This window comes from Haliotis rubra, unplaced genomic scaffold (genome assembly GCF_003918875.1).
Source record: "Haliotis rubra isolate DU_JTF1 unplaced genomic scaffold, ASM391887v1 Scf86, whole genome shotgun sequence".
NCBI lineage: Eukaryota > Metazoa > Mollusca > Gastropoda > Lepetellida > Haliotidae > Haliotis > Haliotis rubra.
In genome coordinates, this window is record NW_025767590.1 from 1,896,837 (window position 1) to 1,918,200 (window position 21,364).

At 39.2% G+C, this 21,364-nt stretch overlaps 1 protein-coding gene across 2 annotated transcripts in view; it reads right to left on the reverse strand.

Annotated features, from left to right (window-relative positions):
• The window catches only part of LOC124262884 (glutamate receptor ionotropic, kainate 2-like), a 33,590-nt gene extending 22,553 nt beyond the window's left edge, over nucleotides 1-11,037 (reverse strand). For both annotated transcript variants that reach the window (XM_046697468.1, XM_046697467.1), the window contains exon 1: nucleotides 10,300-11,037. In XM_046697468.1, coding sequence (XP_046553424.1) covers nucleotides 10,300-10,408 — 109 coding nt within the window. In that variant the 5' untranslated portion in view covers nucleotides 10,409-11,037. The remainder of the gene's footprint in view (nucleotides 1-10,299) is intronic.
• Nucleotides 11,038-21,364: the final 10,327 nt, after the last annotated feature.

Below are 21,364 nucleotides of genomic sequence, written 5' to 3' on the forward strand. Positions count from 1 at the left end.
TCAATAATACTGTAGCATGTCAATAATACTGAATATATCAGTAATACCTGTAATAAATTGATAATCAATGTAATATATCAATTATACTGTCATATATCAATAATACATGTAAGAAATTAATACTACATGTAATATATCAATACTGACTGACTGACTGACTGACTAAGTGACTGAGTTTGGTTTTACGCCGCTTTTAGCAATATTCCAGCAACATCACGGCGGGGGACACCAGAAAAGGCCTTCACACATTGTACCCATGTGGGGATTCGAACCCGGATCTTCAGCGTGACGAGCCAACGCTTAATGTACCAATACTTATGTAATATATCAATAATACATGTAAGAAGTTAATACTACATGTAATACATTGGATATCAATAATACTGTAATATATCAATGATACTGTAATATATCAATGATACATTTATCATATCAATACTACCGTAATGTATCAATAATACCTATAATAAATTAAAAACTCGAGTAATATATCAATGATACCCATATAATAATGATACTGTAATATATCAATGATACATTTATCATATCAATACTACTGTAATGTATCAATAATACCTGTAATAAATTAATAATTCAGTAATCTATCAATAATACTGTCATATATCAATAATTCAGTAATATATCAATAATACTGTAATATATCAATAATTCAGTAATATATCAATAATACTGTAATATATCAATAATACCTGTCATAAGTTGATAATACAATATATCAATAATACATAATATATCAATAATACTGTAATATATCAATAATACCTGTAATATATCAATATATCACTGTAATATATCATAATAAATATATCAATAATACTGTAATATATCAATGATACATAAGTTGATAATACATATATCAATAATACTGTAATATATCAATAATACTGTAATATATCAATAATACAGTAATATATCAATAATACAATAATACTGTAATATATCAGTAATATATCAATATATACAATAATACTGTAATATATCAATAATTCAGTAATATATCAATAATACTGTAATATATCAATAATACTGTAATATATCAATAATACTGTAATATATCAATAATACTGTAATATATCAATAATACTGTAATATATCAGTAATACTGTAATATATCAGTAATAACTGTAATATAGTAATAAAACCTGTTGATATCAGTCACATCTGTAACATATCAACAATACCTGAAATAGGTCCGTGGTTCCTAAAATGGATCAATACTACCTAATATCAATAACCGGTCAATAATACATGTAATAGTTTACGAATACCTGAAACAGATCAATAACACATATGGATGAATGCTTTCAGGTCTTACTTTCCTTGGGAGATATGATTAGTTCGGGAAATCCAGCTCATTCATATTCATGGGTGAATACTGTAACATTTAAACGTGTACTTTTTGTTATTCAATTACCATGTTTAAATCGAAAACATTTGCACGCTGCTTGAGACCCCAAGGGAACTATCTCTTATGTTGGGTATTTCTCAATGTGGGGATATCATCGGTTTAGATGATTATTCCTAAATTTCCATATTTTTGTTCCAGAAAAAACCATTCTATGTATTTCATTAATGCTATTCATCATGTAACGTGCATATAGGGGTATGTGAGGAATGAGGTATGGCTTCAGACCGCATTTGGTAATATTTCAGCAATATTATTGCGGGGTCACCAGACATGACTTCCATACCTTGGAACTATGGGAAATGGGAAATCAAGCCAATCAATCATGAGCGAATGATTGAGCTACTAGTAAAATGGATAATGACACTGTTTTGAGAGGTCATTCTCGCCATTGTGACCAAATGTTGAAGAATGAAAAGATGAATACAGGGTGTCTTAAGAAAATAAAACATACATTATAGAGATGAAAAACCCATCTGCACTGCAGACCAAACACAACACTGCAACACATATCCTTTCTGCCGTCACTTTAATAAAGTTTAACATTCTGTAGGTATTTATGTAGGGTTACATTAGCTCCTTTCTGCCATCACTGTGATAAAGTTTAAAATTATGTAGGTATTTATATATGGTTACATTAGCTCCTTTCTGCCGTCACTTTGATAAAGTTTAAAATTCTGTAGGTATTTATCTAGGGTTACATTAGCTCCTTTCTGCCGTCACTTTGATAAAGTTTAAAATTCTGTAGGTATTTATCTAGGGTTACAGTAGCAATGTCTTATTTTCTGATGTTCATATTTAAATGCCATATATTAGGTTTTCGTATTTTAGTGCTCATGAAGTTCCTTTGAGATAAGATAGTCTTGTCTTGTCTCATTTTATATCATATCTCATCGTTTTGACTTTGGTAAACTGTTACAGTTGTATTGCCAATGGGCTCGGGCATTATTGCTATATATTGTTAGCGTATTGGAATGTTTCATATAACAGTAAGAGAGTTTGAGTTTAGCAGTTTACCATGCAGAAATATGGCCAGCGTCTTCCACCACTGTACGCGTGTTTCTGCTCCCCTCTGTTCTCAGTCCTGGAACTTCAGACAGAATGCACACCCCTTGTACAAACAACATCCACCCAAGCGTACCAACTTCATCCACACCCATGAACCACCCGCACCAATGTACCAACAACACATAAGTATCAGCCACACCCATGTACCAACAACACCCACATCCATGTACAAACATCACCCATATCCAGACACCAACATCACCCATGTACCAACATCACCCATGTACCAACAACACCCACACCCATGTACCAACATCACCCATGTACCTACATCACCCACACCCATGTACCAACATCACCCATGTACTTACATCACCCACACCCATGTACCAACATCACCCATGTACCAACATCACCTATGTACAAACATCACCCACAACCATGTACCAACAATACCCACAGCCATGTACCAACATCAGCCATGTACCAACACCCACACCCACACCCACACCCATGCACCAGTATCCCAATGTTGCTCCTGCCAGAGGGCCCATATGCTGGCGGTTGTTGTCACATGTTTGGCGCGTGGTATCAGTGGCATTTCCCCCGAGGGACCGCTACGTGCGGTGCATTATACGACGGTTAGAGAAATTATAGTACTCATTATTACAAAGCAAACATGTAGGAACTGTGGTTGTTCAAACACAGAGCCATATGTCGGTGTGGTTGACCTGCATAGAGCACCATGGCTTGCAGGACCTCTTGGAGAAGATTGCAAATGGATGGTTTAGATTGTATACACGATATTGTCAACCTCTTTTACAAATGTCTACAATCGATACTGAATTCGTACATTGTGTTATTTCTGTTATTACGGGCAAAATTTAATTCGGTAAATGAAAACTATTATTTCTCTCGTAAAACTGGAACGATTTATAAATAAGTAATTGGATCTGTTAATTCAGTTTTTAGCTTGTATTAACAACAATTCACAGCAAATTAGAAGTACTTTCCTTACGCGTTGGTTAAATGTCTGGTTATTGCGTGACCGAGCATAGTGTATTAGTGAGTACCCTGGCCTTATAACCCATATAGATTATTGCCACGTTAATGTAACATGGATTGAGTGAGTGAGTGACTATGGCTTTACGCCGCTTTTAGCAATATTCCAGAAATATCGCGGCGGGGGACACCAGAAACAGGCTTCACACACTGTACCCATGTGGGGAATCGAACCTGGATCTTCGGCGTGACGAGCAAACGCTTTAACCACTACCCCCAAACTGTATTATAAGGGGATAGCTTCTTACCCAGGTGACATACATGTATGAACAGTATGTTCCTTTTGAAATGTAATTAGTATACAAGTGTATATAGGGAAATATCGTGTACATGTAGATCTACATGCATATACTAAACACCAACACTACTACAACGAATTGTCTCTGCTAAGTTAAAGTGTTAAAGGTTTTCAGTGTAGTACACGGACTAAAATAGACATGATTCAATAAGTGATAGGTCAATTACGAACGCTGGTAGGTCAGTGAAATTGTGCAAGCTATTAAACTGTTGAAATCCTTGGTGTAAGCACATTGTAATTACAGTACAACAATTACAATTATTAGTACAGAGCGTTTGCATTCCAATTTACATTCTCACTCGTGAGACCGCTGGTGTGGCCTAGCGGATACAGCGTCTGACCAGAGAGTGGGTGGTCGGTGGTTCAATCCCGTACCGTGTTACACCAAAAGACTTTAAGTGGCGGTACTTCTTGTTACGGTAATGAAGACGTGGCATTAATGGGCTAAAACACACAGAGTACAACAGAACACACAGAGAGAGCACACACACAAAGCGTCAAAACAGTTAATACAGTCGTGGCCACGTACACATAACCATGAAGTGATAATTAATCATATACGAGAGAGGGGAGAGAGAGAGAGAGAGAGAGAGAGAGAGAGAGAGAGAGAGAGAGAGAGAGAGAGAGAGAGAGAGAGAGAGAGAGAGAGAGAGAGAGAGAGAGAGAGAGAGAGAGAGAGAGAGAGAGAGAGAGAGAGAGAGAGAGATTACAGACAGTATCCCACAACGATCGGTATTAGTAATTGACATGCCCCAAGAGGGATGAATGATTTCTGCCGTGCTTCCGCACATTAAGCGCATCATATATTGCCATTTGCTGATAATGCATAGGACTGTTTACCTTACGACTATCTATCAGTAACACACTATTTAAGCTTCCTCATAACTCTCTCCCGGGACCCCAACACGCGAAGTACCTGTCTGTATATTGTCAATACAACGATGGCAGGGCTTGCGTTCAAATCAATATGGCACCTATGTATAAAATGACGTATATAAATATTAATATATGTTCACAAAAGTAACTAAAGTTAAAATGAGTCTATATGTAAACAGTTTGTGTTGAGTATAATATTTGAGAGGTGAACCTGGACAAGATTCCATTAACACTTCACATGTAAAGCTGGCATTGATAAAAATAATGGCTTCATCCATGATCTTTGCGTACTAACAGGCTCGCCAAATATTTCTCTTTAACACAAAATAAAATAGGAGAAGGAAATCAAGGTTTAATCAGCCAGGGTTCAATCAATATTTTGTTAACTTTTTGTGGAACTTTTCTCTTTAACCCTATTACGTTCTACACTACCTTTCTTTCGATGTAGGGCGGTGGGGTAGCCTAATGGTTAAAGCGTACGCTAATCACGCCGACGACCCGGGTTCGATTCCCCACATGGGTACAATGTGTGAAGCTCATTTCTGGTGTCCCCCCGCCGTGATGTTGCTGGAATATTGCTAAAAGTGGCGTAAAACAGTACTCACTTCTTTCGATGTAACTCAACTAAACTTTCGTCGAACCTACATGTAAAAAAGCTGTGACACTGACACGCATTTTCGAGCGACTTAAATGGCTCTTTGACTAGCCCCTCTTGGAGGTATAGGTTAGAGTTTCAAACTACACTCAATCCTACTCTCGGCCCATAGAGTTAACACAATACAACCACATCACACCGCGCACCGACGTTGATAGTCATGCTATGAAAAGCGAATAATTCCTTCAGAAACACAAATTCGTTGATAAGTATCATTAACATCTAAAGTCGCTTCAACGAATAGGAAATTAGCATCTCATAGTTTGGTCAAAAGTGCCAGAAAAGCTTCCTATTTGGATGGCTAGATCGTAGTCAGGGGAGGCATGTAACAGAGTGTTACTTTGTGAACGTCATTTGTGCTGAACCGTGATCGTCTACACAGTGGTGTTGTAAATGGAAAGTGGGGTGTGCTCAGCTGCTTCACAGACTCTTGGCATTTTGCAACTGACATCTCAGCTTCAAACTGTTGGATGTCTACAAGTCAACGCCAAAATATCTGCTAAAACAGATTCCACTGAACGTAAATGACAAAATTATGAGAATGGCTCAATGGATATCTGACATAACACAGAAATCTGATGCTGATTAAATTCGGGAGTTGTGTCATTTATAACTGACACTCTCATTCAAAATATTGAAATATTCCCTTGGGTGTACATCGGTGAATTTGTTAGCAATTTCCATGCTTCACTTTTTGTTTGGATGTCTGATGTGTTTGTGTGTCGCTTAACGCTGCTCTCACCAATGGTCCAGCTACATGATGACGGGCTGTAAGTAAACGTAGTCTGGACTAGATACACTCTCCTACCCAGAGTTCCATGCGGCAAGCCAGCATAGTACCTCTGCCAAAGGCCAGAAAAATGTGACGATTCGTCACATCTTGCAATGTCCATTCAATATAATGTACAGATTTTTTTTACTCCTTTGTTTTTGACGAGTCTACACATCTAACTAAACATCTTTAATAGAATGGTTTAGTTTCACTGAGAAAATATCCAAAAACATGTAACACTATTTCGATTTGCGTAGCGATCCTTTGTTTACATAGGTTGTACGGCTCCACGTGCTGTCATCGAAGCCGACGGAGAGCAAACGATGCAGCCAGTTTGATATCTAAATATGTACTGTCATAGACCTAACTGTCGCAGTTGTGGAAGAATATATATGTAACAATGTAAAACATTATGAAGAGAGCGCCGAAAAGCTTTCGTGAGTCCAGTCTCTTCTTATTATGAATATGTGCGTTTGATTACAAACAAGAGAAAAGTCCGGTCACGTGATATGCAAATTAGCCTGTGGCAGTGATGTTATGTTAAAGTCATCGCTGTGCATGAGTGTGGACCAGATAACCAAGTGACTGAGCATCAATCTACAAGACTGGGATACAATGACACGCATAACCAAGTCACTGGGTCTCTTACGATAAGCATGGTTTGCTGAACACCAGTGCTAAAACCAGTCTTCACGGAGGCCCATTGTTTAACGGCAGCAGTGACAATCAGTAGCCAAATGCCATACAATCAAATTAATGCCGAGATTCGGCGACAAAAACTCATTATTTAATTACCTATACCGTAATAGTGTCATTATTTCATTAACAACAAAGTAATTTGGTATTTTTCTCACGTCAGGTTATATGAAGTTCACAATGTTCTCAAACTGTACACGGTCCAGGAAATAACCTGAATACTTTGTAATTATCTGATTTAATCAGACGCTTCAGGCGATATGTATAGACTGTTTGACAGATGGTTCGATTGTTCGATTGTTTATTCAGTAAAGACTTGGGCCATATGCCCCTCGTCATCATTTTACACTGTATACATGATAGAATATGGTTATCCATTGAAATATACCTATTTTTTACATTTTCAAAAGGAGGCTGGACAAAACATTTCGGTACTTACAAGCATAACTTTATGTATTTACATAATTTTGCAATACTATCTTTAGATGGGTTTCTTAATAATTCCAAAAATTCAACATACATGGTTTCTTCCAAAAATAAGGTTTAATCAGATGTTGTCGATGTACTGTATGTTTTGGGCAAATTAAAACGAAATGGTATTCATCTTCAATTACATTTACATTATTTTCTTTACAGTAGATACAATATCTTTTTCCCGATCAATATTTTCATAACGCCCAGTTTCAATTTTTAATTTATGACACGAAATTCGTAACATAGTTAAATACCTAACAGTGTTTGGATGTAAAGCATCTAAGTATAATTCATATCCAAATTCACTTTTGATATTACTGTATAGCCATAATTTACTACTTGAAGTAATGTCATGATGCCATTTTTGAATAAAACAATCAATTAAGCGTTGCTTAAAATGACAACAAAACGTACTAGCGTCAACACATCCTGGGTCACACCAAACATATCCAAAACCATATATAAATAAAACATTTTTAACATGGAACACCCAGTTTTTGACGCCATTATTACACTGTGACAACAGCAATTCATAGATTACTTTAAGGAGACAAAATTTGATGTACATTGCAGTTTGAACCAGTATTTTACAACCCTTAAATATCTATTAATATACAAAAGAAAACGACCTAGTTCACCATATACAGCCATATTAGTAACATTGTGATGAACTTTACAAAACTTTAAATGTACACGTTCAATTTCAATTGCGTTTTGCAAACCCCAGACTTCACAACCATAGTGCATAGTAGATGTAACAAAAGAATCAAACAGACCACAACATGTTTTAGCAGAAAGGTGACCATTTCTAATGTTATGGAGCAGAACATTCATAGCTTTTGAACCTTTACCAGCTAACAATTTTTGAGTACATCTGAAACTACCTGTGTATGTAATCATATTACCTAAGTAGTTAAATTCATCTACAATCTCAAGCGGCATAGTATTAAAGTACCAATGCTCATCCTGTTTTAATCTTCGTCTTTTGCGGAAAACCATCACTATTGTCTTCATAATGTTAACTTGTAGGCCCCAGTCACTTCAGTATTCATGCAAACTATCCAGAGGATGTTGAAGTCCACTCGGCGATTCAGCAAACAAGATCATGTCATCAGCAAACAATATAAGGAACAGACTGACATACATATTCAATCCACAGTCCACTATCGACGTTTTCTTGGAGCTTCATTTCGAGATCTTCCATGAACAAGGAAAATAATATGGGAGACATGACCTCGCCCTGTTTTATACCAACAGTAACATGGAAGTAGTCAGAGATATTACATTTATATCTAACGCAAGCTTTAACCTCGGCATACATAGCCTTTATAATAGTATGCCCTGGTGGACTGTCAAACTGGCAACACGGTTAATCTAACAAGAACGGCTTACATCACTGCGGACCATGCCACTGACTCAGTGACTTGGCCGATCCTGTGTCATCGTGCCCCAGTAGCGGGACCACTGGCCATGTTCTCAGTCACTGGCTTGTCTGGTCCAGACAAGTATCTACTGGTTAGGGGTCAGCTGACTGTGGCATTGGTCACTGGGGTGTTTCTGATCCTGAGCCATGTCACACGCTTCACAACTACCTGTGGTCAAGGCCAGTGGTTTTACACATGGTGCATCGTTGTACTGAAGGTGTTACTTTAACATTGATCTAAGCTTTAGCGTTTGATCAGCATCAATCCCTGTATGGCAGTGTGTCAGCCTTGTGGTTAAAGTGTTCGCTCGTCACGCCGAACATCCATGTTCCACTCCCCACATGGATACAATGTGTGAAGCCCATTTCTTGTGTCCCCGCCGTGATATGGAATATTGCTAAAAACGGCGTACAAACATACTCACTCACTCACTCATTCACTCACTCAGTCAATCCGTTACATTAACGTGGTAATAATTCCATATGAGTTATAATGCCAGGATATCAAATGCAAAAATTCCACACAGTTTGCTCAAGTGGGATTCGAACCAGCGTCTGTGGAGAGCGAACGCTTTAATTACTAGCCACCACGTAGCTACCTGTCATGACGAAGGTATTAGGTCGAAGTAAGAAAAAACATCCACACACCCATTACATTCCAAAAACCTGTATTAAACTATACGAATAAGTTGCTATACGTGTGCAAGATAACACGTACGACATATGTAACGTAAAGAGTGAGTGGGTGAATGAGTTAAGCAATATCACGGCGGGGGACTCCAGGTATGGGCTTCACACGTTGTACCAATGTGGGGAATCGAACCTGGGTCTTCGGTGTGACGAGCTAACGCGCTAACCATCAGGCTACCCCACCGCCCCTGTAACGCAAAGAAGCTTTGTAGCTTTCAGACACTGAATTGTCCTGAAAACAACATATATATTATATTACTGGTTTCTGTGTTTCGAGATAACGGTACTTCGAGATAACCGACATGAAATTGAGGTTAGCCCATTGAACCTAGGATGAGAATCTAAATACCAGTGTTTGCCTTAATGTTGTGAAGAATTGTCAATGACATGTAGAAATGTATTCTGTATGTGATATGGATTCCTAAATAAATGACAATTGGCAGTTCCTATGGGTGAGAATCAGTCAATACCTAATCGATCTTATTGTGTCCGCGTTGTTCAGTTGTTGTAGTGAGTTAAGGTTTATAGTCACAACGGCAGTATTGCAGCCATACCGTGACTCGATTGTTGTACCTGTCAGATGCTGACATCGGTACATTAATTTCAAGCTGTTAAAGAGTTCTATGAAAACATTTACCGTAGCTCGGTTGCATAAGACAAATTTGCCGTTCGTGATCTCTGAAATTGAATTTTAGGACATCTACGATATCCCAGTTCAATGCTGATCAATAAACCATACCCATTTACCTTGACAATCATATCGTGTATGTGCCCAATCAATAACGTCAGCAGCTGAGCAATGAACTTATTTTTACCACTTACACAAACAACACAAATAACGCCGGGGGTATATGTTAATTTACACATAAAAAACAAGTGATACCAGCTTTTAATACTTTATGTTTACTAATGTACTTACCAAGTCTAACAGCTTCTGAGGTTGAGATGATTAATCCGAAGATGAAGATGCAGAAAAAGACACGTGATTCGGTCAACACTTGACACTTGACCAGATGATACACAGCCATATTCAGATTGTTATGAGACCCGTGTGTCCACAAAAGAATAATTTCTCTGGTATATCCGTTTTGATGACTTGAGCTCACACGCAGACCCGTTTTCCTCAACTAGTTTTAATAACATGATATATAACTCTGTTTATGACGTTGCGTAACATTATTAATAACAGTTTCATATCCGGTTCGTGAGTATTAGCATCGCATGCCCAAAAGGTCAACCGCTTAGCGATGTGTCACATATGTTTGGTCTGACATTTGGTAACAGAACCGTCAGTTAATAATGGTGCCAATGAATCGCAGCAATTATACACATCTCACATAAACCCACAAGGCTGTACAACACCTAGTACCGATTCCACGCAGGGATACTGCCACAAAGTTAAATTAGGTTCTTCTGTTGGCAAACACGACTTCATGTCACTGAACCAATCCACCATCGTCCTCCACTTGTTCCTCGTGCCCGCCATCACTCCGTCCCTCCAATACGCATGTTTCTAACCGTACTCCTCACTGGGCTATGTCCCTTAATGAGTTTTCATTCCTCGGCGTTGCATTGATTTGATTCCGCTGCGGTGCTCGGCAATGGCTGACTACCGCCAGACCCCCACACTACGTACACGGAGCGTTCATAGGCTCTAAGCCGTGTGTTGCACTGGAGCGATAACTACCAACGTTTCACGGGCATGGCGTGTGCCTAATATAAACAGGCTTATCTGTTGACGGTTATGCTTCATTGTTGACCTATATGCTTCATTATACCATAAATGTTTTATGATATGGACATTATTTCAATATGTCGACCCAAAATAGATAGTTTGTTCGCTTATAAATCTGAGGCTGAAATGAAATTGTATCGTATACTATCGTGTCATTCGATAACCTACGTACACTTAACGCCATATAGTCGGGAGTACGGGTGATCAAAGACTAACAGTTAGTCTCTAAAATGAACATATTTTACAGAAAATGAAAGTTTTTAGATTAAAATTATGAATACAATGAAAAGGAGCCCAGAGACTTTCTTCATTTTCAGAAAACTGAAACTGCGGTAATCTAGGCTTGCCACACATTCTAGCTAGACTTGCATGGTGTTCATTGGGTATATTTGTTTCAGGGTCTGTATGACAGAATACAGTGATCAATCATGGTGCAGAGTTGCATCCCTTAGATGCGACAGGATCTTTTCTCTGAATCTTCGAATCACACCCTCATTATGATTCTAGGTTTATCAGCACCATACTAACATAACTGAATGTCTTATACCTACATCATGTCGGGCGTTTCTCCCTCATCAACACACCATGCCGTGATATAACCGATATACTCTCGTACTCGTTGTGCAAAAACTATATCGTGACCGGCTTGCTGATTGGCTGTTTCTTGTGGAGATACGTCGGTGGGTTTGCAGTCTACCAACATAGGCAAACCAGCTCACGTTAAAGTCAAATGCTGCTTAATCTCAAGACTCGGCTTACATTATCGTACTTTTTAAACGTCACTATTTTCTACACATAGTTCCTATATTGTCTTTAACACTTTGTCGTGTGCCAAAAACCAAAACAAGGGGAAAAAACCAATAAACAAAAAAAGAACTAAGTTCGACGTATTTTGGTCACATTAATCTATATTGCAGCCTTCTGGTATCGGTCGATGGTTTCCTCATAGCGATGGGCTGCCTCCGAGATGTAGTGCATCTCCACGGAGAGCGGGACATCCATGGTTCGATTCTCGGCCAGCTGATGAAGATGGTGTTGAAACCCCATGCCTGAGGTTCGGTATTAAGGAAAAACAAAGACAGTTTATCTCAGAATCAGTATACTGTGTCTAAATCTAAAACATTATATACATTTAACCACATTCCTTGTGTGGGTTACAGTGGTACTTCAACAAACAGCAATGAAACCCTTCCTGGTTGTCATAATATTAGTTTTGAAAGTACTGTTATATCATATAATACTTGAAGAACAACTTTGAATCATATTGACACTACCAGAGACCATATACCGTTATGGTCTCTGACACTACTAAAGCTTAGTCACGTCCATATGAAAGCTTAATCACGTCCATATGAAAGCTTAATCACGTCCATATGAAAGCTTAATTACGTCCATATGAAAGCTTAATCACGTCCATATGAAAGCTTAATCACGTCCATATGAAAGCTTAATCACGTCCATATGAAAGCTTAATCACGTCCACATGAAAGCTTAATCACGTCTATATGAACGAAACAACCTTTAACACGAAATATTTGAGATACAGTAGACTACAAGTTGCAACGGGCTCAAAGGGACCACTGAGTTTGTTATGATTGTAGTTCGTTATAGGTGTTTCGACTAAAATACACAGCAAATGCCAAAAGAAAAAGTGCACTATAAACGTAGTTTACTGTATTTCAGGGTTGGTGGGTAGCCTAGTGATTAAAGCGTTCGCTCGACACGCCAAAGACGCGGGTTTCGATTCCCCACATTGGTACAACGTGTGAAGCCCATTTCTACTGTCCCCCGCCGTGATATTGCTGGAATATTGATAAAAGCTGCGTGATACCAAACTCACTCACTCACTGCTGTATTTCAAAACATAGCCAAAACATTATCCTCTGTGACTGAACCATGTAATACTCAAATAACAGAAAGTGTGAGTAACAAAGTGTTCCAGGTGAAACCAATGATTGGCCCCATTGATACAGGTGTCACCAATGATACACTGCAAATGAGCCAGTTTTTGTCTCGCTGGAACCTCTCGTTAATTAACCATATCTGGATGAGCTATCAAGATAAAGTGTAGAGACCCATATTGACTTGGCAAGCCGTGGCGGGATGCTTAGATAGTTAGAGACACAACACCTGCACTGATTCTAGCTTGGAATATCAACAGGCAAGATTCACTGCGTCGGTTGATAACTAGGAAATTAGCTTTTGTTCCAGAGGTAATGTTCGAGAGATAATGTGTTTTATTCTCTCCCACCTGTCTAACATATCTTCCCGGATAAAAGGTTTTTTCATCCACCCATCCGCCCACGTGCATCTAAAAATCTCTCCCTCAATAACCCCCGCATTTCCCGTTTTCATGCCTCAAATGTTTTTGAAATGATACTCAAAATTGCATTTTATTTCTTCATGATCAAATCTTTCAGCGTGTTACTTCTTAAGAACTACCAACACTGAAATCCATGCACGTGGCGTGTGGAGTAAAGCACAAAATAATGACTGTATTGTGAACCAATTTTGCAAAGTTTTTGCTACTTACATTTAATTCTTTTCTCATTTCCATTTCGGTATTCCAGATTTTTACACCACCCCAAAATCATTATGATCAATTTCTGAAAGGATCAGCCTATATAAATATTTTGCCCTTTCTTTTATTCTGTTTTTATAGATTTGCTGTTATCTCATTTGAACCAAATCAACATGTACGTGAAATAAAAGATCAATGTTGCATATTTAGTGTAAATACTGGCACCTAAATCAACACAACATAAGCATTTTTTTTTTATGAATTGATGTTCAGATTGTTTTTCTTACTGTTTGCATAGTATCAGATTTTATGTCTGATCCACAAACAGTATTTATTGACAACATCCTAACTGATGGACCACTGATATCGGTTATTTCATTGCCAGGAACTGAAGCACTGACAAGGGCCGTGCATAGTGTGCTCCATTTATTCCATTCCCTCTCAGCAGTTACTCCCAATTGCTTGTGACTGTATCACGTGGGACTTATGATAGTAACTGGATTTAATCTCTGACGTCGACGGTTGATAATAACACGAACTGGTTGCTGAAGTCCTCGGGTTTTATTATGGTATCAGGGTATTTATCAGTTATGTTTTATGAACAAAACACCAATGTTCATTCCGAGACCTTAAAACTGCCTCAGTGCGCATCGATTGTGATTCAAAAATATATTATCGATTTTAGTTAAACATATTCAGTGAACGCGCGATCGCGTCACCGGATTGTCTGGTCAAGACGCGATTGTGAGGTGATTGTGAGGTGAAATTGGGTTTAATGTCGTGCTTGAGAATATTTCGCTCACATGACGACGTGCATGCGTGTGTATGTGTATGTGCGGCTGCTTGTACTAGCCCAGACTTAAGCTGGTTTTATAGTGCTAGCCCACTGAGATACCATGCCGCAGTGAAGCATGAATAGCCCGACTCAGACACATTATACTGACCAGCCCTTGTTGTACCCATTAATGCCGAGCGCCAGGCTGGGACCAACAAGTACCATATTTTAACGTCTTTTGGTATGACGCGGTCGGGGATCGAACCCGCGACCTTCCGCTCTCCGGGCGGACGCTCTAACCACTACACCACGGAGGCGGTACTGCTGTAGGGCGTTGGGGAACAAAAACTTACTTTTTTAATGCAGATTGTGTACATTCCGCCTGCTGACAGAAGGGCAGGAGGGTATTACCCATTTCATCAACACCTGGTGTCATCTTTGATTTTCAGTGAGCCATTCGTCTACGTGTCAACACTAATTTTTCCGATTATGCCCAATTGAATCTTTTTCGTCAGATAATCAGACAGGTTATAATATGGAGTTGACGTTTAATATTGTATAGTGATGGTCCAATATTATCAATAACTGTCAAAATCCAAGTTTCTTCCATTGAATCTAACTAGATATGATTGGATACAAATTCAGTGACAAAAACTAGTCTCAAGATATGACAACAGGGACAACTCTAACGTCTTTAATCAACATCTCCTCATGTGAGCAATGGTGCAACAATAGGTCTCACTTCAAAGTGTGACGCATCTTGGGCAAAAATGATGCCCGATGCAATTCCTTATTATCTACCATACAAAACTATGTCACAGGACCTTACTGACAACGTATCAGTCACGTCAGCACGGAGTTGGCAGCATTGCACTGCCATTTTAACCAAGTGAAGTTTGTCAACAAATTATAACATGCATGTGAATGTATAACTGAGGGGACAGTGGGATAGCCCAGTGGTTAAAGTGTTCGCTCGTCACACTGAACACCTTGGTTCGATTCCCATTGTGTACAATGTGTGAAGCCCATTTCTGGTGTCGCCCTCCGTGATATTGCTGGAATATTTCAAAAAGCGGCGTAAAATTATACTCATTCACTGTACATCTGAGATACGCCAAGTTAGTAAGTCTCCTGCACGTACAAATATTGTTGACATGAAGAAAAACCAATTACTGTGACGCTTAACTCTATAAGAACGTCCATCCCTTGAATACACAGATATTTAGCGTTAACACACTATTTTAAGCGCAACATATGTTACTTACTCCTTTTCCAAATCCATCAGCTAATGACAATCAGTCGGGTTATAAATACGCCTCATCTGACGACACCTGTAATGTAAATGACATTTACTTGCGAGACTCTGCTGAATGGGAGCCAAGGATTGATATATGGTCTGTCTACAGAACTACCATCATTAATTTACCCTTAGCCCACCATTGCGGGACGTTTATGGTAAAAGAATTATATCTTTTATCCGTCAAAATATCTTCCGAAATGGAAACCGCCATACTGGAGTGTTTAATGGACAGCAGAACGCTTATGGATTCACTCGGACATTTATGGAATAATTTGAATGAAAGGCTGATAGACCAGACGTATTATAGATATATGGTTTATAGATTACGATTAGGTTTTTCACCTACAATATCCGCAGGAATGTAGATATTTCACTTAATATTTTTTGAGCGCGTCAAAATGCGTAATGGTTTAGGAAATTCCCCATTCTTGCTGGAATTGTTTTCTCCGTTGACTGTCTGATGGTGATTTTAGATTAACTCTGACTCATCTCCAAGTTGTTTAAACAAAGACACTAGAAAAGCTACAAATAGCATATGGCATGCTTATCGGAGATCATTGCCATGATTGCCTCTGCCCATGTACACACAGCAATTTATGTAATCGATTAACACACTTACGACATTAGTATTTAAAGTGACCGATCGTCACGATATGGCTGAAATATTGCCGATGTGACGTTAAATAATAACTCACTCACTCACTCACTAAAGTGACCGACATAGTTTCCACATAGTTGTACTACTCTCAGGAAGGCGAAGAACGTCCGAGTGTTTGATGTCACTAAAGTTTGTCTGTCAAAAGTAGTGTGTATGACGAAACGTTTGGATTTATTTTCTGAAGATTTCAATAAGAGCCCTATATTTGGGTAGCAGCTGAATGAAGTTTGGTTTAATGATGGAACTCTCGGAAGGCTGCTTGAAATGCTTCAGTAAAACATTTGAACAGGCTGTCAAGTATTCAACGCGAAACAGAACAATGTATTTGAACAGCAAGCACGCTGATCTCTACCCCAGACACACACAGTGGTGTCTCTCTCTCTTACACACAGTGATCTCTACCTCGGACACACACAATGGTGTCTACCTCACACATAACGATCTCTACCCCAGACACACAATGGTGTCTATCTCTCACACACAACGATCTCTACCTCAGACACACAATGGTGTCTACCTCACACATAACGGTCTCTACCTCACACACACAATGGTGTCTATCTCTCACACACAACAATGATCTCTACCTCACACACACAATTGTTTCTATCTCTCACACACAATGATCTCTACCTCACACACACAATTGTTTCTATCTCTCACACACAATGATCTCTACCTCACACACACACAATGGTTTCTATCTCTCACACACAACGATCTCTACCTCACACACACAATGGTTTCTATCTCTCACACACAATGATCTCTACCTCACACACACAATTGTTTCTATTTCTCACACACAATGATCTCTACCTCACACACACAATTGTTTCTATTTCTCACACACAACAATGGTCTCGACCTCACACACACAATTGTTTCTATTTCTCACACACAACGATCTCTACCTCACACACACAATGGTGTCTATCTCTCACACACAACAATGATCTCTACCTCACACACACAATTGTTTCTATCTCTCACACACAATGATCTCTACCTCACACACACAATTGTTTCTATCTCTCACACACAACAATGATCTCTACCTCACACACACAATTGTTTCTATCTCTCACACACAATGATCTCTACCTCACACACACAATTGTTTCTATCTCACACACACAATGATCTCTACCTCACACACACAATGGTTTCTATCTCTCACACACAACGATCTCTACCTCACACACACAATGGTTTCTATTTCTCACACACAATGATCTCTACCTCACACACACACAATGGTTTCTATCTCTCGCACACAGTGATCTCTACCTCACACACACAATGGTGTCTACCTCACACAGAAACATCGAACTCTACCTAAGACACACACAATGGTGTCTATCTCTCTCACACAGTGTTCTCTACCTCACACACACAATGGTGTCTATCTCTCACAAACAGTGATCTCTACCTCAGACACACAATGGTGTCTATCTCTCACTAACAACGGTCTCCACCTCAGACACACACAATGGTGTCTATCTCTCACACACGGTGATCTCTACCTCTGACACACACAATGGTGTCTATCTCTCACACACAGTGATCTCTATCTCAGGCACACACAATGGTGTCTACCTCACACAGAAACATCGAACTCTACCTAAGACACACACAATGGTGTCTATCTCTCACACAGTGTTCTCTCACACACGGTGATCTCTACCTCTGACACACACAATGGTGTCTATCTCTCACACACAGTGATCTCTATCTCAGGCACACACAATGGTGTCTACCTCACACAGAAACATCGAACTCTACCTAAGACACACACAATGGTGTCTATCTCTCTCACACAGTGTTCTCTACCTCACACACACAATGGTGTCTATCTCTCACAAACAGTGATCTCTACCTCAGACACACAATGGTGTCTATCTCTCACTAACAACGGTCTCCACCTCAGACACACACAATGGTGTCTATCTCTCACACACGGTGATCTCTACCTCTGACACACACAATGGTGTCTATCTCTCACACACAGTGATCTCTATCTCAGACACACACAATGGTGTCTACCTCACACAGAAACAACGATCTCTACCTCAGACACACAATGGTGTCTACCTCTCACCCACAGTGATCTCTACCTCAGACACATACAATGGTGTCTGTCTCTCACACAACTGTGTCTGCATCCGAAACACACAATGGTGTCTACCTCTCACACACATTGATCTCTACCTCAGACACACACAATGGTGTCTGTCTCTCACACAACTGTGTCTGCATCCGACACACACAACTGCCTCACGGTCTCTACATCTTCCCCACGGACCTCCTATGGACGGACTAATTGTTTCTCCCCTCGGGGTGCCAGGAGCTGCACGTCTCAGTAAAAACCTCTATATATGCGGTGGAGCCAACCCAATTACCCACTTGTTTACAGTAAACGCCACCCTCCTCACATCGATCGACACACATACACTTGGCACTGAATAAAGAAACGTGATACCAGAACCTTTCATTGTCATACCTACTACAACTTTCCAATGAATATTCAACTAGAAATGCAACTGTCAAGCACTGTCATCGCAAATGAATACGTTCTGCATATAGAGCAGAAAAAACAGCTACACAGCTACAGTATGGTGGTAAATTGTACATTGAAGATCAGCAATATTACAGCTACAGTATGGTGATAAACTGTACAGTGAAGGTCAGCAATGTTACAGCTACAGTATGATGGTAAACTGTACAGTGAAGGTCAGCATAGTTAAAGCTACAGTATGGCAATAAACTGTACAGTGCAGATCAGCAATATTACAGCTACAGTATGGTGATAAACTGTACAGTGAAGGTCAGCAATATTACAGCTACAGTAAGGTGGTAAACTGTACATTGAAGATCAGCAATGTTACAGCTACAGTATGGTGGTAAACTGTACATTGAACATCAGCAATGTTACAGCTACAGTATGGCCATCAACTGTACAGTGAAGGTTAGCAATGTTACAGCTACAGTATAACGGTAAATTGCACAGTGAAGATCAGCAATATTACAGCTACAGTATGGTGGTAAACTGTACATTGAAGATCAGCAATAATACAGCTACAGTATGGTGGTAAACTGTACAGTGAAGGTCAGCAATATTACAGCTACAGTATGGTGGTAAACTGTACAGTGAAGGTCAGCAATATTACAACTACAGTATGGTGGGAAACAGTACATTGAAGATCAGCAATGTTACAGCTACAGTATGATCGTAAACTGTACAGTGCAGATCAACAATATTACAGCTACAGTATGGTGGTAAACTGTACAGTGAAGATCAGCAATATTACAGCTACAGTATGGTGGTGAACTGTACAGTGAAGATCAGCAATATTACAGCTACAGTATGGTGGTAAACTGTACAGTGAAGGTCAGCAATATTACAACTACAGTATGGTGGTAAACAGTACATTGAAGATCAGCAATATTACAGCTACAGTATGGTGGTAAACTGTAGAGTGAAGATCAGCAATATTACAGCTACAGTATGGTGGTAAACTGTACAGTGCAGATCAGCAATATTACAGCTACAGTATGGTGGTAAACTGTACATTGAAGATCAGCAATATTACAGCTACAGTATGATCGTAAACTGTACAGTGCAGATCAGCAATATTACAGCTACAGTATGGTGATAAACTGTACAGTGCAGATCAGCAATATTACAGCTACAGTATGGTGGTAAACTGTACAGTGAAGATCAGCAATATAACAGCTACAGTATGGTGGTAAACTGTACATTGAAGATCAGCAATGTTACAGCTACAGTATGGCAATAAACTGTACAGTGAAGGTCAGCAATATTCGAGCTACAGTAAGGCAATAAACAGTACAGTGAAGGTCAGCAATATTACAGCTACAGTATGGTGATAAACTGTACAGTGAAGCTCAGCAATGTTACAGCTACAGTATGGCAATAAAGTGTACAGTGAAGGTCAGCAATATTAGAGCTACAGTATGGCAATAAACTGTACAGTGAAGATCAGCAATATTACAACTACAGTATGGTGGTAAACTGTACAGTGAAGATCAGCAATATTATAGCTACAGTATGGTGGTAAACTGTACAGTGAAGGTCAGCAATGTTACAACTACAGTATGGTGGTAAACTGTACAGTGAAGGTCAGCAATGTTACAGCTACAGTATGATGGTAAACTACAGTGAAGATCAGCAATATTACAGCTACAGTATGGTGGTAAACTACATTGAAGATCAGCAATATTACAGCTACAGTATGGTGATAAACTGTACAGTGAAGGTCAGCAATATTACAGCTACAGTATGGCGGTGAACTGTACAGTGAAGATCAGCAATGTTATAGCTACAGTATGGTGGTAAACTGTACAGTGAAGGTCAGCAATATTACAGCTACAGTATGGTGGTAAACAGTACAGTGAAGATCAGCAATGTTACAGCTACAGTATGATGGTAAACTGTACAGTGCAGATCAGCAATATTACAGCTACAGTATACAGCTACAGTATGGTGGTAAACTGTACTACAGTGAAGATACAGTGAGCAATATTACAGCTACAGTACAGTGCATGGTGGTAAACTGTACAGTGAAGCAGCAATCAGCAATGGTTAAACAGCCAATATTACAGCATGGCAATAAAAAGTGTACAGTGAAGGTCAGCAATATTAGAGCTACAGTATGGCAATAAACTGTACAGTGAAAGATCAGCAATATTACAACTACAGTATGGTGGTAAGCTGTACAGTGAAGATCAGCAATATTATAGCGACAGTATGGTGAGACACTGTACAGTAAAGCTCAGCAATATTACAACTACAGTATGGCAGTAAAGTGTACAGTGAAGGTCAGCAATATTACAGCTACAGTATGGCAATAAACTGTACTGTGAAGATCAGCAATATTACAACTACAGTATGGTGATAAACTGTACAGTGAAGGTCAGCAATGTCACAGCTACAGTGTGGCAATAAAGTGTACAGTGAAGGTCAGCAATATT